This window comes from Siphateles boraxobius, unplaced genomic scaffold (genome assembly GCF_051911475.1).
Source record: "Siphateles boraxobius isolate OS27281-9 unplaced genomic scaffold, OSU_SipBor_1 67, whole genome shotgun sequence".
NCBI lineage: Eukaryota > Metazoa > Chordata > Actinopteri > Cypriniformes > Leuciscidae > Siphateles > Siphateles boraxobius.
Genome location: NW_027509194.1, coordinates 30,651 through 44,841, shown reverse-complemented (window position 1 = coordinate 44,841; position 14,191 = coordinate 30,651). Strand labels below are relative to the sequence as shown.

General features: G+C 41.0%; 1 protein-coding gene across 1 annotated transcript in view; it reads right to left on the bottom strand.

Moving 5' to 3' along the window:
- Window positions 1–14,191, bottom strand: part of LOC143722524 (histone-lysine N-methyltransferase SMYD1-like) — a 30,064-nt gene that overhangs the window by 6,683 nt on the left and 9,190 nt on the right. Inside the window, exons 4-8 of the mRNA XM_077213893.1 lie at window positions 9,751–9,964; window positions 9,205–9,335; window positions 8,458–8,496; window positions 6,749–6,944; window positions 5,816–5,908 (exon numbers count right to left, since the gene is read on the bottom strand). Of these exons, the coding sequence (XP_077070008.1) occupies window positions 5,816–5,908; window positions 6,749–6,944; window positions 8,458–8,496; window positions 9,205–9,335; window positions 9,751–9,964 (673 nt within the window). The remainder of the gene's footprint in view (window positions 1–5,815; window positions 5,909–6,748; window positions 6,945–8,457; window positions 8,497–9,204; window positions 9,336–9,750; window positions 9,965–14,191) is intronic.

Here is a 14,191-nt window from a genome sequence, read left to right as displayed (position 1 = left end):
ACTTTATATCACGCAATTCTGACTTTATATCACGCAGTTCTGACTTTATAACACACAATTCTGACTTTATACCACGCAATTCTGACTTTATACCACGCAATTCTGACTTTATATCACGCAGTTCTGACTTTATAACACACAATTCTGACTTTATACCACGCAATTCTGACTTTATATCACGCAATTCTGACTTTATAACTGGCAATTGCTACTTTATATCACGCAATTCTGACTTTATATCACGCAATTCTGACTTTATAACTGGCAATTCTGACTTTATATCACGCAATTCTGACTTTATAACTGGCAATTCTGACTTTATATCACGCAATTCTGACTTTATAATTGGCAAATGCGACTTTATATCACGCAATTCTGACTTTATAATTGGCAAATGCGACTTTATATCACGCAATTCTGATTTTATATCACGCAGTTCTGACTTTATATCACGCAGTTCTGACTTTATAACTGGCAAATGCGACTTTATATCACGCAATTCTGACTTTATAATTGGCAAATGCGACTTTATATCACGCAATTCTGACTTTATATCACGCAGTTCTGACTTTATAACACGCAATTCTGACTTTATACCACGCAATTCTGACTTTATACCACGCAATTCTGACTTTATACCACGCAATTCTGACTTTATAACTGGCAATTCTGACTTTATAACTGGCAATTCTGACTTTATAACTGGCAATTCTGACTTTATAAACCGCAGTTCTGACTTTATAACTGGCAAATGCGACTTTATATCACGCAATTCTGATTTTATATCACGCAGTTCTGACTTTATAACACGCAATTCTGACTTTATAACACACAATTCTGACTTTATACCACGCAATTCTGACTTTATACCACGCAATTCTGACTTTATACCATGCAATTCTGACTTTATAACTGGCAATTCTGACTTTATAACTGGCAATTCTGACTTTATAACTGGCAATTCTGACTTTATAAACCGCAGTTCTGACTTTATAACTGGCAAATGCGACTTTATATCACGCAATTCTGACTTTATATCACGCAATTCTGACTTTATACCACCCAATTCTGACTTTATACCACGCAATTCTGACTTTATACCACGCAATTCTGACTTTATACCACGCAATTCTGACTTTATATCACGCAATTCTGACTTTATACCACGCAATTCTGACTTTATAACTGGCAATTCTGACTTTATAACTGGCAATTCTGACTTTATAAACCGCAATTCTGACTTTATAACTGGCAAATGCGACTTTATATCACGCAATTCTGACTTTATATCACGCAGTTCTGACTTTATAACACACAATTCTGACTTTATACCACGCAAATCTGACTTTATACCACACAATTCTGACTTTATATCACGCAATTCTGACTTTATACCACACAATTCTGACTTTATACCACGCAATTCTGACTTTATACCACGCAATTCTGACTTTATACCACGCAATTCTGACTTTATAACTGCCAATTCTGACTTTATACCACACAATTCTGACTTTATAACACACAATTCTGACTTTATACCACGCAATTCTGACTTTAGACCATGCAATTCTGACTTTATAACTGGCAATTCTGACTTTATAACTGGCAATTCTGACTTTATAACTGGCAATTCTGACTTTATAAACCGCAGTTCTGACTTTATAACTGGCAAATGCGACTTTATATCACGCAATTCTGATTTTATATCACGCAGTTCTGACTTTATAACACGCAATTCTGACTTTATATCACACAATTCTGACTTTATACCACACAATTCTGACTTTATAACACACAATTCTGACTTTATACCACGCAATTCTGACTTTATACCATGCAATTCTGACTTTATAACTGGCAATTCTGACTTTATAACTGGCAATTCTGACTTTATAACTGGCAATTCTGACTTTATAAACCGCAGTTCTGACTTTATAACTGGCAAATGCGACTTTATATCACGCAATTCTGATTTTATATCACGCAGTTCTGACTTTATAACACACAATTCTGACTTTATACCACGCAATTCTGACTTTATACCACGCAATTCTGACTTTATAACTGGCAATTCTGACTTTATAACTGGCAATTCTGACTTTATAAACCGCAGTTCTGACTTTATAACTGGCAAATGCGACTTTATATCACGCAATTCTGATTTTATATCACGCAGTTCTGACTTTATAACACGCAATTCTGACTTTATATCACACAATTCTGACTTTATACCACGCAATTCTGACTTTATACCACGCAATTCTGACTTTATACCACGCAATTCTGACTTTATACCACGCAATTCTGACTTTATATCACGCAATTCTGACTTTATACCACGCAATTCTGACTTTATACCACGCAATTCTGACTTTATACCACGCAATTCTGACTTTATAACTGGCAATTCTGACTTTATAACTGGCAATTTCTGACTTTATAAACCGCAGTTCTGACTTTATAACTGGCAAATGCGACTTTATATCACGCAATTCTGACTTTATATCACGCAATTCTGACTTTATAACTGGCAAATGCGACTTTATATCACGCAATTCTGACTTTATATCACGCAGTTCTGACTTTATAACACACAATTCTGACTTTATACCACGCAAATCTGACTTTATACCACACAATTCTGACTTTATATCACGCAATTCTGACTTTATACCACGCAATTCTGACTTTATACCACGCAAATCTGACTTTATACCACGCAATTCTGACTTTATACCACGCAATTCTGACTTTATACCACGCAATTCTGACTTTATACCACGCAATTCTGACTTTATACCACGCAATTCTGACTTTATATCTCACAATTCTGACTTTATACCACGCAATTCTGACTTTATACCACGCAATTCTGACTTTATACCACGCAATTCTGACTTTATACCACGCAATTCTGACTTTATATCACGCAATTCTGACTTTATACCACGCAATTCTGACTTTATACCACGCAATTCTGACTTTATACCACGCAATTCTGACTTTATAACTGGCAATTCTGACTTTATAACTGGCAATTTCTGACTTTATAAACCGCAGTTCTGACTTTATAACTGGCAAATGCGACTTTATATCACGCAATTCTGACTTTATATCACGCAATTCTGACTTTATAACTGGCAAATGCGACTTTATATCACGCAATTCTGACTTTATATCACGCAGTTCTGACTTTATAACACACAATTCTGACTTTATACCACGCAAATCTGACTTTATACCACACAATTCTGACTTTATATCACGCAATTCTGACTTTATACCACGCAATTCTGACTTTATACCACGCAAATCTGACTTTATACCACGCAATTCTGACTTTATACCACGCAATTCTGACTTTATACCACGCAATTCTGACTTTATACCACGCAATTCTGACTTTATACCACGCAATTCTGACTTTATATCTCACAATTCTGACTTTATATCACGCAGTTCTGACTTTATATCACGCAATTCTGACTTTATAACACACAATTCTGACTTTATATCACGCAGTTCTGACTTTATAACTGGCAATTGCGACTTTATATCACGCAATTCTGACTTTATATCACGCAATTATGACTTTATAACTGGCAATTCTGACTTTATATCACGCAGTTCTGACTTTATAACTGGCAATTGCGACTTTATATCACACAATTCTGACTATATATCACGCAATTATGACTTTATAACTGGCAATTCTGACTTTAAATCACGCAGTTCTGACTTTATAACTGGCAATTATGACTTTATATCTGTCACGTTTTCTATGTGTTTAGTTATGTTCTGTGATCTTGTTTCCCCCTGTCTTTGTGATTTTGGTTTAGTACTGTTAGTTTTTCCCGCTCCTCGTTTGTGTTCAGTTTCTTCACCTGTGTTCAGTTAATTATCCCATTAGTCCCAGTTCTTTTAAGCCCTGTGTTTTCCCTCAGTATTTGTTGGTCGTCGTCCTTGTATGGTTGTGTTTTCCCTGAAGTTCCTGGTCACAGGGGAGGATATGGGCGATATAGTCCAGTTCCGAGTCCAGTTAAACCAGAACCAGTCATCTGCACAGTCAAGTTTATTTATGGCCCGGTCCAGTTCCGAGTCCCATGATGCGCTGGCCCGGTCCAGTTCCGAGTCCCATGATGCGCTGGCCCGGTCCAGTTCCGAGTCCCATGATGCGCTGGCCCCGTCCAGTTCCGAGTCCCATGATGCGCTGGCCCCGTCCAATTCCGAGTCCCATGATGCGCTGGCCCCGTCCAGCTCCGAGTCCCATGATGCGCTGGCCCGGTCCAGCTCCGAGTCCCATGATGCGCTGGCCCGGTCCAGCTCCGAGTCCCATGATGCGCTGGCCCGGTCCAGCTCCGAGTCCCATGATGCGCTGGCCCGGTCCAGCTCCGAGTCCCATGATGCGCTGGCCCGGTCCAGCTCCGAGTCCCATGATGCGCTGGCCCGGTCCAGCTCCGAGTCCCATGATGCGCTGGCCCGGTCCAGCTCCGAGTCCCATGATGCGCTGGCCCCGTTCAGTTCCGAGTCCCATGATGCGCTGGCCCCGTCCAATTCCGAGTCCCATGATGCGCTGGCCCGGTCCAGCTCTGAGTCCCATGATGCGCTGGCCCGGTCCAGCTCCGAGTCCCATGATGCGCTGGCCCGGTCCAGCTCCGAGTCCCATGATGCGCTGGCCCGGTCCAGCTCCGAGTCCCATGATGCGCTGGCCCGGTCCAGCTCCGAGTCCCATGATGCGCTGGCCCCGTCCAGTTCCGAGTCCCATGATGCGCTGGCCCGGTCCAGCTCCGAGTCCCATGATGCGCTGGTCCCGTCCAGCACCTAGCCCTCTTCGCCGCTGGTCCCGTCCAGCACCAAGCCCTCTTCACCGCTGGTCCCGTCCAGTTCCGAGTCCCATGATGTGCTGGCCCGGTCCAGTTCCGAGTCCCATGATGCGCTGGCCCCGTCCAGCTCCGAGTCCCATGATGCGCTGGTCCCGTCCAGCACCTAGCCCTCTTCGCCGCTGGTCCCGTCCAGCACCAAGCCCTCTTCACCGCTGGTCCCGTCCAGTTCCGAGTCCCATGATGTGCTGGCCCGGTCCAGTTCCGAGTCCCATGATGTGCTGGCCCGGTCCAGTTCCGAGTCCCATGATGTGCTGGCCCGGTCCAGTTCCGAGTCCCATGATGTGCTGGCACCGTCCTGCGCCAGAGCCCGTCGATCCTGCGCCAGAGCCCGTCGATCCTGCGCCAGAGCCCGTCGATCCTGCGCCAGAGCCCGTCGATCCTGCGCCAGAGCCCCATTAAAATTTTGGGGGGGCGCCCACCCAAAGGGCCCGACAGCGCCCGTCGATCCTGTCAATTTTCCCATTAAAATTTTGGGGGGGCGCCCACCCGAAGGGTCCGACAGCTCCGTCAACTCAATTGCGACTTTATATCACGCAATTCTGACTTTACAACTGGCAATTGCGACTTTATATCACGCAATTCTGACTTTACAACTGGCAATTGCGACTTTATATCGCGCAATTCTGACTTTACAACTGGCAATTGCGACTTTATATCACGCAATTCTGACTTTACAACTGGCAATTGCGACTTTATATCACGCAATTCTGACTTTACAACTGGCAATTGCGACTTTATATCACGCAATTCTGACTTTACAACTGGCAATTGCGACTTTATATCGCGCAATTCTGACTTTACAACTGGCAATTGCGACTTTATATCGTGCAATTGCGACTTTATATCACGTAGTTTTGACTTTATAACACGCAATTGGAACTTCATATCACGCAATTCTGACTTTATATCACACAGTTCTGAAAACTGACCTCGTGGAAGTTTCCTCTAGTACGAGCCTCTTCGATCTTCACCAGAGCCTGAAGACTGAACTCTGTGGCCTCCTTCAGCACTTCAGCGGACGGCTGCAGACAGAAGAAACCGGCCATTATAGAAACTAGAAATAGGATTTATACTTGCCATCATGCTTTGCACGGGACTGATAGGGAGAGTAAATGTTGAAATAAAGTGTTATTTTATGCAATTTTTATCAAGATGAGAAATAATGTTCTATGATGTGGGTATTTAAAGTCCCCCTGTAGTAAATCCTTTTATCCCTTAACTCATCTTTGATCACCAAAATGACTTGTAAACGTTTTTTTTTCCGTGGCAAACCTGTTTATGCCTTAAAATATCTTGAATGTAACTCGACAGCCTCGCCTCATTTAGTATGCGTGGTTCTATGAATATGCAAATGAGCCCCGCCTCCACTCACTCACTCACTCAGAGATCCACTCATTGACGATCACACGTTGATCTGATTGGTTACAAGGTAGTTTGTGACGTCAGAAACACCAGCGATTTCAAAGCATGTTTTTGAGACTGTCTTTGGTTCACTGCAGTTTTAAGGAGAAAATACTCAGCAATGCTGTCGACTTATGAATTTACACATGGTTTGTGTTAAAGCATATTAAAAACACCACATAGACATACAAATAACATAAAAAACTTGCGGGGCTCATTTGCATATTCATAGAACCGCGTATACTTAATGAGGCAAGGGTGTTGAGTTACATTCAAGCTATTTCAAGGAAAAAACTTTAAAATATGTAATTTTGGTGATCAAAGATGAGTTTTAGGGGATAAAATTATTGACTGCAGGGGGACTTTAAACGATTGTAGCTTATAAATATATGAAGCACCTGACAGAACCCTTTATGCTTCTATATAAAAGCTTTTCTTTTGTGTTTCTGGCTGATATGAACCTTCTGTCCGTCTGCGTCTCTGACGGCCGTCATCAGGTCGTCTTTAATGCCGTTGGTGCAGTGCTCACACTTGCAGTCGAAGTAATACTGTTGCTTCAGCAGTCGCTGCCGGTCCTTGGACACGTTCAGAAAGTCCACGTAACTCACGGTCAGCTCTTCCCCTTCGGAGATGCTTCCCAGAGCCCTCAGCTCGATCCTGACAGCGTTCCCAGAGTTCAGTGCGTGCGAGAACACAGAGACACAGAGTCAATGATGCTGTATGTTTAATGATGCTGTAACACTCTTTCTTCAACAACAACCAACAGAGTGGAGGCTTGTTTCTGCCACCAAAAAAATAATTTAAAAAGTAATTGCGAATTTTTTATTTATTATTCTGACGTAATTTTTACTATAGAGAGCCTAAGCCCCTCCTCTTCCGATGGACCATGGGACCTTATTTCGGAAAAATATTGTATGGTAGTCAATGGCGAGAGACAACAAATATTTGGATCCCGTTTGAATTGTGCCCTGAATTACACATATGATGTTTGTCATGAAAAAGTAGTAGTGACGTTTAAAGAACAAAAACTAAAATGTTTCAGAAAAAAAGATGAATAAACAACACTTTAGTGCTAATGTTTTGAGAACATTATTAAAGATCAGATAACTTTGAACAAATGTTTTATTATTGTTACTGGAAGAATAATTGCTCATAACTTTAAGAGAATCTTGCCAGAACTTTCCCTGTTAGCTGACGATTACCTTTTTAATTATTGTCTGGGGCAGAAACAAACTTTCATAATTCAGTTTTACAAAACTAAGGGATTATTTTGATGTCATTGCATTCCTAAAATAAATGTACAATGTAGTTGTTGTGTTAGTACAAAAACCAAAAATCCCAAAAAGCTATTTATGCAACTCACATGCAACACCATGTTAGATCAAATCAAAAATATTTTATGATGAAGACAGTGAATCAGTTCCTCAGAGCAACATGACATGTGACACAGACGAAAGAACATGATGACTTGACATGTTCTCGAATAACTCTTGAATAACTATCAGACTGGGTTTTATAAGGATGTCTTGAGATATTGTACATAATAATTACTAAACATTTATTCTCATTTCTGTGTATTTTCCGCTTCACAATAGGGTTTAATTAATCACTTACTGCATTAACTTTCTTGAACTAAAGATGCATAATATGTTGAAAGATAGATGATGAATAAATGCTGTAAACATAAACAAATACATTTTTAAGGTTGTATAGATACACATTAGCGCATTATGACCAAATGTTGTAACAACGAACAATAGAATATTTCTAAATTAACATTAACTTGTGAAATAGACTGGTATTAATTGCATGTACATGATAACTTTTAACAAGTTCAGCCTTACTGTAAAGTGTTACCAAGTAGAAATTATTATAAGCTGGTACGACTTTATTGCTTCCATAGGTGAACATGAAAAGTTATTTTAATATTTTAAAGACAGTTGACAAATGTAAAAAAAACTCATGGTTCTTTTTTTGTGTCCTTTTGAGGCCTGAAAGTTTCAGTTCTCGTTCGTTGTAATTGCATGGAAATGAGAAAGAAAGTCATAGAAGTTTGTAACGACACCTAATTTTAATTTTTAGGTGAACAATTGCTTTACGTGAAGACATGGACATGATGCTGTCAGTTAGACGGGGTCAAAGGTCAGATGTTAGTGTTAAACTGACTCACCTTTTCTCTGAGTGGAATGAAGCATCCAGAGCCGTCTGACTGCAAGGGAGGAACACACACACACACACACACACACACACACACACACACACACACACACGCTTTAAGCTGTTTGAGCTCAGCTCTGATCACATCTTTATGAATTCTCAAACTCACCAGCCATGATTGAGGATGACGGTGCACACACACACACACACACACACACACACACACACACACACACACACACACACACACACACACACACACACCGTGATTGAGGATGACAGTGCACACACACACACACACACACACACCTGCCGTGATTGAGGATGGTGGTACACACACACACACACACACACACACACCGTGATTGAGGATGACGGTGCACACACACACACACACACACACACACACCTGCCGTGATTGAGGATGGCGGTGCACACACACACACACACACACACCGTGATTGAGGATGACGGTGCACACACACACACACACACCTGCCGTGATTGAGGATGACGGTGCACACACACACACACACACACACACACACACACACACACACACACCTGCCGTGATTGAGGATGACGGTGCACACACACACACACACACACACACCTGCCGTGATTGAGGATGACGGTGCACACACACACACACACACACACCTGCCGTGATTGAGGATGACGGTGCACACACACACACACACACACACACACCTGCCGTGATTGAGGATGACGGTGCACACACACACACACACACACACACCTGCCGTGATTGAGGATGACGGTGCAGTTCGGCCAGCAGTCGTGATTGACGAGGCAGAGGTTTGGAAAGAGGCCGACGCCCACCGCCTGAAGACCCCTCTGATCACTCAGCGTGAAGCCGTTGCAGTTAATCTGAGGAACACACACACACACACACACACACACCTCTAATCAGTCAGCGTGAAGCTGTTGCAGTTTATCTGAGGAACACACACACACACACACACCTCTGATCACTCAGCGTGAAGCCGTTGCAGTTAATCTGAGGAACACACACACACACACACACCTCTGATCACTCAATGTGAAGCCATTGCAGTTAATCTGAGGAACACACACACACACACACATCTCTCATCCCAGCAGAGGAGCGTACACAAGGTCAAGTCTCCTTCATTAATACAGCGCTTTAACAATACACACTGTTTCACAGCAGCTTTACAGTGATAATAGGAGATTACAGTAACATAGATTGTTTAGGCTTTACAGCAGATCTAGAATAAAGTTACTGTCCAGATAAAGTTAGCAGTGAGGGATCTCTGCCTACCACACCGAAGAGATGCGACACATAGTCCTCTCCGACGGCTCTCCTCTTCTTAGGCCAGTAGTTGTAGAAGTGTTGCACGTCGACCTTGAGGTCCTTCAGGTCCTCGGGGCTCATCTGGGTCAGGTGATCCTCCAGCAGGTCAAGGGTCGTGAGCTGAGCGTCCGACACCAGACCCGTGTCCTTCCGGATACGCCACATGATACGAGCGGCCAGACTGACATCACAGGACATTCAGAACACTTATTTTCTTGGGATAAAGTCACCAACACTTATTAAAGGGATAGTTCTCCCATAAATCAAAATTAGCCCATGATTTTCTCTCCCTCAGTTCATCCTAGTTGTATATTCTTCTTTCAGACTAATACAATTAAAAAATGTCCTGGATCTTCCAAGCTTTATAATGGCAGTGAATGGCTGTTTCTGTTTTGAAGTCCATAAAAGTTCATCCATCGATCATAACAGTGTATATATCCATCATAAAAGTGCATCTATCCATCATAAAAGTGCAACTATCCATCATAAAAGTGCAACTATCCATCATAAAAGTGCATCTATCCATCATAAAAGTGCAACTATCCATCATAAAAGTGCATCTATCCATCATAAAAGTGCATCTGTCCATCATAAAAGTGCATCTGTCCATCATAAAAGTGCATCCGTCCATCATAAAAGTGCATCTGTCCATCATAAAAGTGCATCTGTCCATCATAAAAGTGCATCTGTCCATCATAAAGGTGCATCTATCCATCATAAAAGTGCAACTATCCATCATAAAAGTGCATCTATCCATCATAAAAGTGCAACTATCCATCTTAAAAGTGCATCTGCCCATCATAAAAGTGTAACTATCCATCATAAAAGTGCAACTATCCATCATAAAAGTGCAACTATCATCATAAAAGTGCATCTGTCCATCATAAAAGTGTAACTATCCATCATAAAAGTGCATCTATCCATCATAAAAGTGCGTCTATCCATCATAAAAGTGCATCTGTCCATCATAAAAGTGCATCTATCCATCATAAAAGTGCATCTATCCATCATAAAAGTGCATCTATCCATCATAAAGGTGCATCTGTCCATTATAAAAGTGCATCTATCCATCATAAAAGTGCATCTATCCATCATAAAGGTGCATCTATCCATCATAAAACTGCATCATATCCATCATAAAGGTGCGTCTATCCATCATAAAAGTGCATCTATCCATCATAAAAGTGCATCTATCCATCATAAAGGTGCATCTATCCATCATAAAAGTGCATCTGTCCATCATAAAAGTGCATCTATCCATCATAAAAGTGCATCTATCCATCCTAAAAGATCATCTATCCATCATAAAGGTGCATCTATCCATCATAAAAGTGCATCTATCCATCATAAAAGTGCATCTATCCATCATAAAAGTGCATCTATCCATCATAAAAGTGCATCTATCCATCATAAAAGATCATCTATCCATCATAAAGGTGCATCTATCCATCATAAAAGTGCATCTATCCATCATAAAGGTGCGTCTATCCATCATAAAAGTGCATCTGTCCATCATAAAAGTGCATCTATCCATCATAAAAGTGCATCTATCCATCATAAAAGTGCATCTATCCATCATAAAGGTGCATCTATCCATCATAAAAGTGCATCTGTCCATCATAAAAGTGCGTCTATCCATCATAAAAGTGCATCTATCCATCATAAAGGTGCATCTATCCATCATAAAGGTGCATCTATCCATCATAAAAGTGCATCTATCCATCATAAAAGTGCATCTATCCATCATAAAGGTGCATCTATCCATCATAAAAGTGCATCTATCCATCATAAAGGTGCGTCTATCCATCATAAAAGTGCATCTGTCCATCATAAAAGTGCATCTATCCATCATAAAAGTGCATCTATCCATCATAAAGGTGCATCTATCCATCATAAAAGTGCATCTATCCATCATAAAGGTGCGTCTATCCATCATAAAAGTGCATCTATCCATCATAAAGGTGCGTCTATCCATCATAAAAGTGCATCTGCCCATCATAAAAGTGCATCTGTCCATCATAAAAGTGCATCTGTCCATCATAAAAGTGCATCTATCCATCATAAAGGTGCATCTATCCATCATAAAAGTGCATCTATCATCATAAAAGTGCATCTATCCATCATAAAGGTGCATCTATCCATCATAAAGGTGCGTCTATCCATCATAAAAGTGCATCTATCCATCATGAAAGTGCATCTATCCATCATAAAGGTGCGTCTATCCATCATAAAAGTGCATCTGTCCATCATAAAAGTGCATCAGTCCATCATAAAAGTGCATCTATCCATCATAAAAGTGCATCTATCCATCATAAAAGTGCATCTATCCATCATGAAAGTGCATCTATCCATCATAAAAGTGCATCTATCCATCATAAAAGTGCATCTATCCATCATAAAGGTGCATCTATCCATCATAAAAGTGCATCTATCCATCATAAAGGTGCGTCTATCCATCATAAAAGTGCATCTGTCCATCATAAAAGTGCATCTATCCATCATAAAAGTGCATCTGTCCATTATAAAAGTGCATCTATCCATCATAAATGTGCATCTATCCATCATAAAAGTGCATCTATCCATCATAAAGGTGCATCTATCCATCATAAAAGTGCATCTATCCATCATAAAGGTGCGTCTATCCATCATAAAAGTGCATCTGTCCATCATAAAAGTGCATCTATCCATCATAAAAGTGCATCTGTCCATCATAAAAGTGCATCTGTCCATCATAAAAGTGCATCTGTCCATCATAAAAGTGCATCTATCCATACAGCGAGACTATTGGACAACACTGGGAAAGCGTGCCCTTTAGGAGTTATGTGGAGATATACATATGGACTAACCCGAAGGTTGTACTGCATATGAGATACTGGGTGATTTAGCCCAAGGGAAAGACACAGGCTTCCATTTAGGAGCAACCGTGGAAGAATACACATATGGAACCCGGCCTAGACCTGGGCCCGCAATCCTAAACAATCTTAATGCAAAGAGTAGCTCCTAGTGACAAAATTCTAAGCAAATTAGAAATGTGGGCGTTTACTCCTAAAATTAAAGAAAAAATCCTAGTAAAGAAGAAAGTAATTCAGAAAGCATCTTAACCCTTCAAAGAGGTCTTAAGGTCAAAATTGTTAGGAGCACGGACGAGGACTTTTAAGAGGCTTAAGAGTTTTTTTAGCAGAGGAGAAAATGGCAGAAAGACGAAGAGGGAGAAGAAATGCATTGCAGACAATAGATGACAGTGAGTTAATAAGACACTATAGATTAGATCGTGCAGGGATCATGTTTGTGACCGATTTTATTAGAGACACAATAACATCTCCGACACAGCGCAGGAATGGCATAGTGCCAGAAATTAAATCACAACTGTACATTAAGATATTTGTCAGCTGGGAAAATGCATCAACGCAGCAGTGATGATTTGGGTCTGTCACAAACTTCTGTAAGCAGAACGATCACAAACAATTACAGGACTTTCAGAACCTCTTATTGTGTCGCAGTTCATTTAGTTTCCACTGGACATTCCCACATTGCAGGCTCAAAAAATGCATTTATGAATATAGCAGGCTTCCGCACAAGGAGGGGGAATGAACCGTAAATAATTTATTATTAACCGCTATAAGTTCCCACGTCTGCTTCTGTGCTGTGACACCCGGCCTGATTTTCCTTAAAGGATGGCCTTGTGTTCAACCACTAACTGGGCTCACAGTAAACACTGTTCCTCGGTCCAGTTCAGCTTTCTTGTCCTTCTTGTTTTTTATTCCATGTTTGCTACATTAAAACCAACATTCAAACCACCACTTAAATAGACAGTGGAACAATTTTTATCATTCTAATCCAATCAAATACCTTATAGGAAAATAACAGTATGGTAAATAAAAAAAAGGATTTATATACACAAATATAATGTGTGTGTGTGTGTATGAGAATGGTCAAATAGGAAAAATTACGCATGTAATTTCAAAGTGAAGGCTTAGAATAGACCCTAATCACTCTTTTTTTCCTTCTTGGACAACCAACCAATCACAGTCTCTAAAAGATTGTGTCATACATAGCAACGGGGTCAACCCCGCCTCCTCACTAAGATAAAAGTTTTTGTCTTTTCCTTACTCAGAGTTGCTCTCAGATCGGTCCCGAATCACTCTTAAGCTAAGACTCCTACGTAAAAGTTTTTAAGCTAAATTAAGAGTTTTCTAAAAGGATTCTTAGATTCTTTAGGAATACGGGCCCTGGTTCTCAAGGATTTAACAGATAAAGGCCTGGTGCCGGACGCTCCCCCAGGTCCGGGCCGAGGGTGCTGAGGACTCTCAGTGTTACTCTCAGTAACCAGAGCTGGGCCTCTCAGTTCTTCTACATGAGGAGACTGGCTCTACACAAGGCTATAGAACCTAGCGAATGTGTTAGGTGT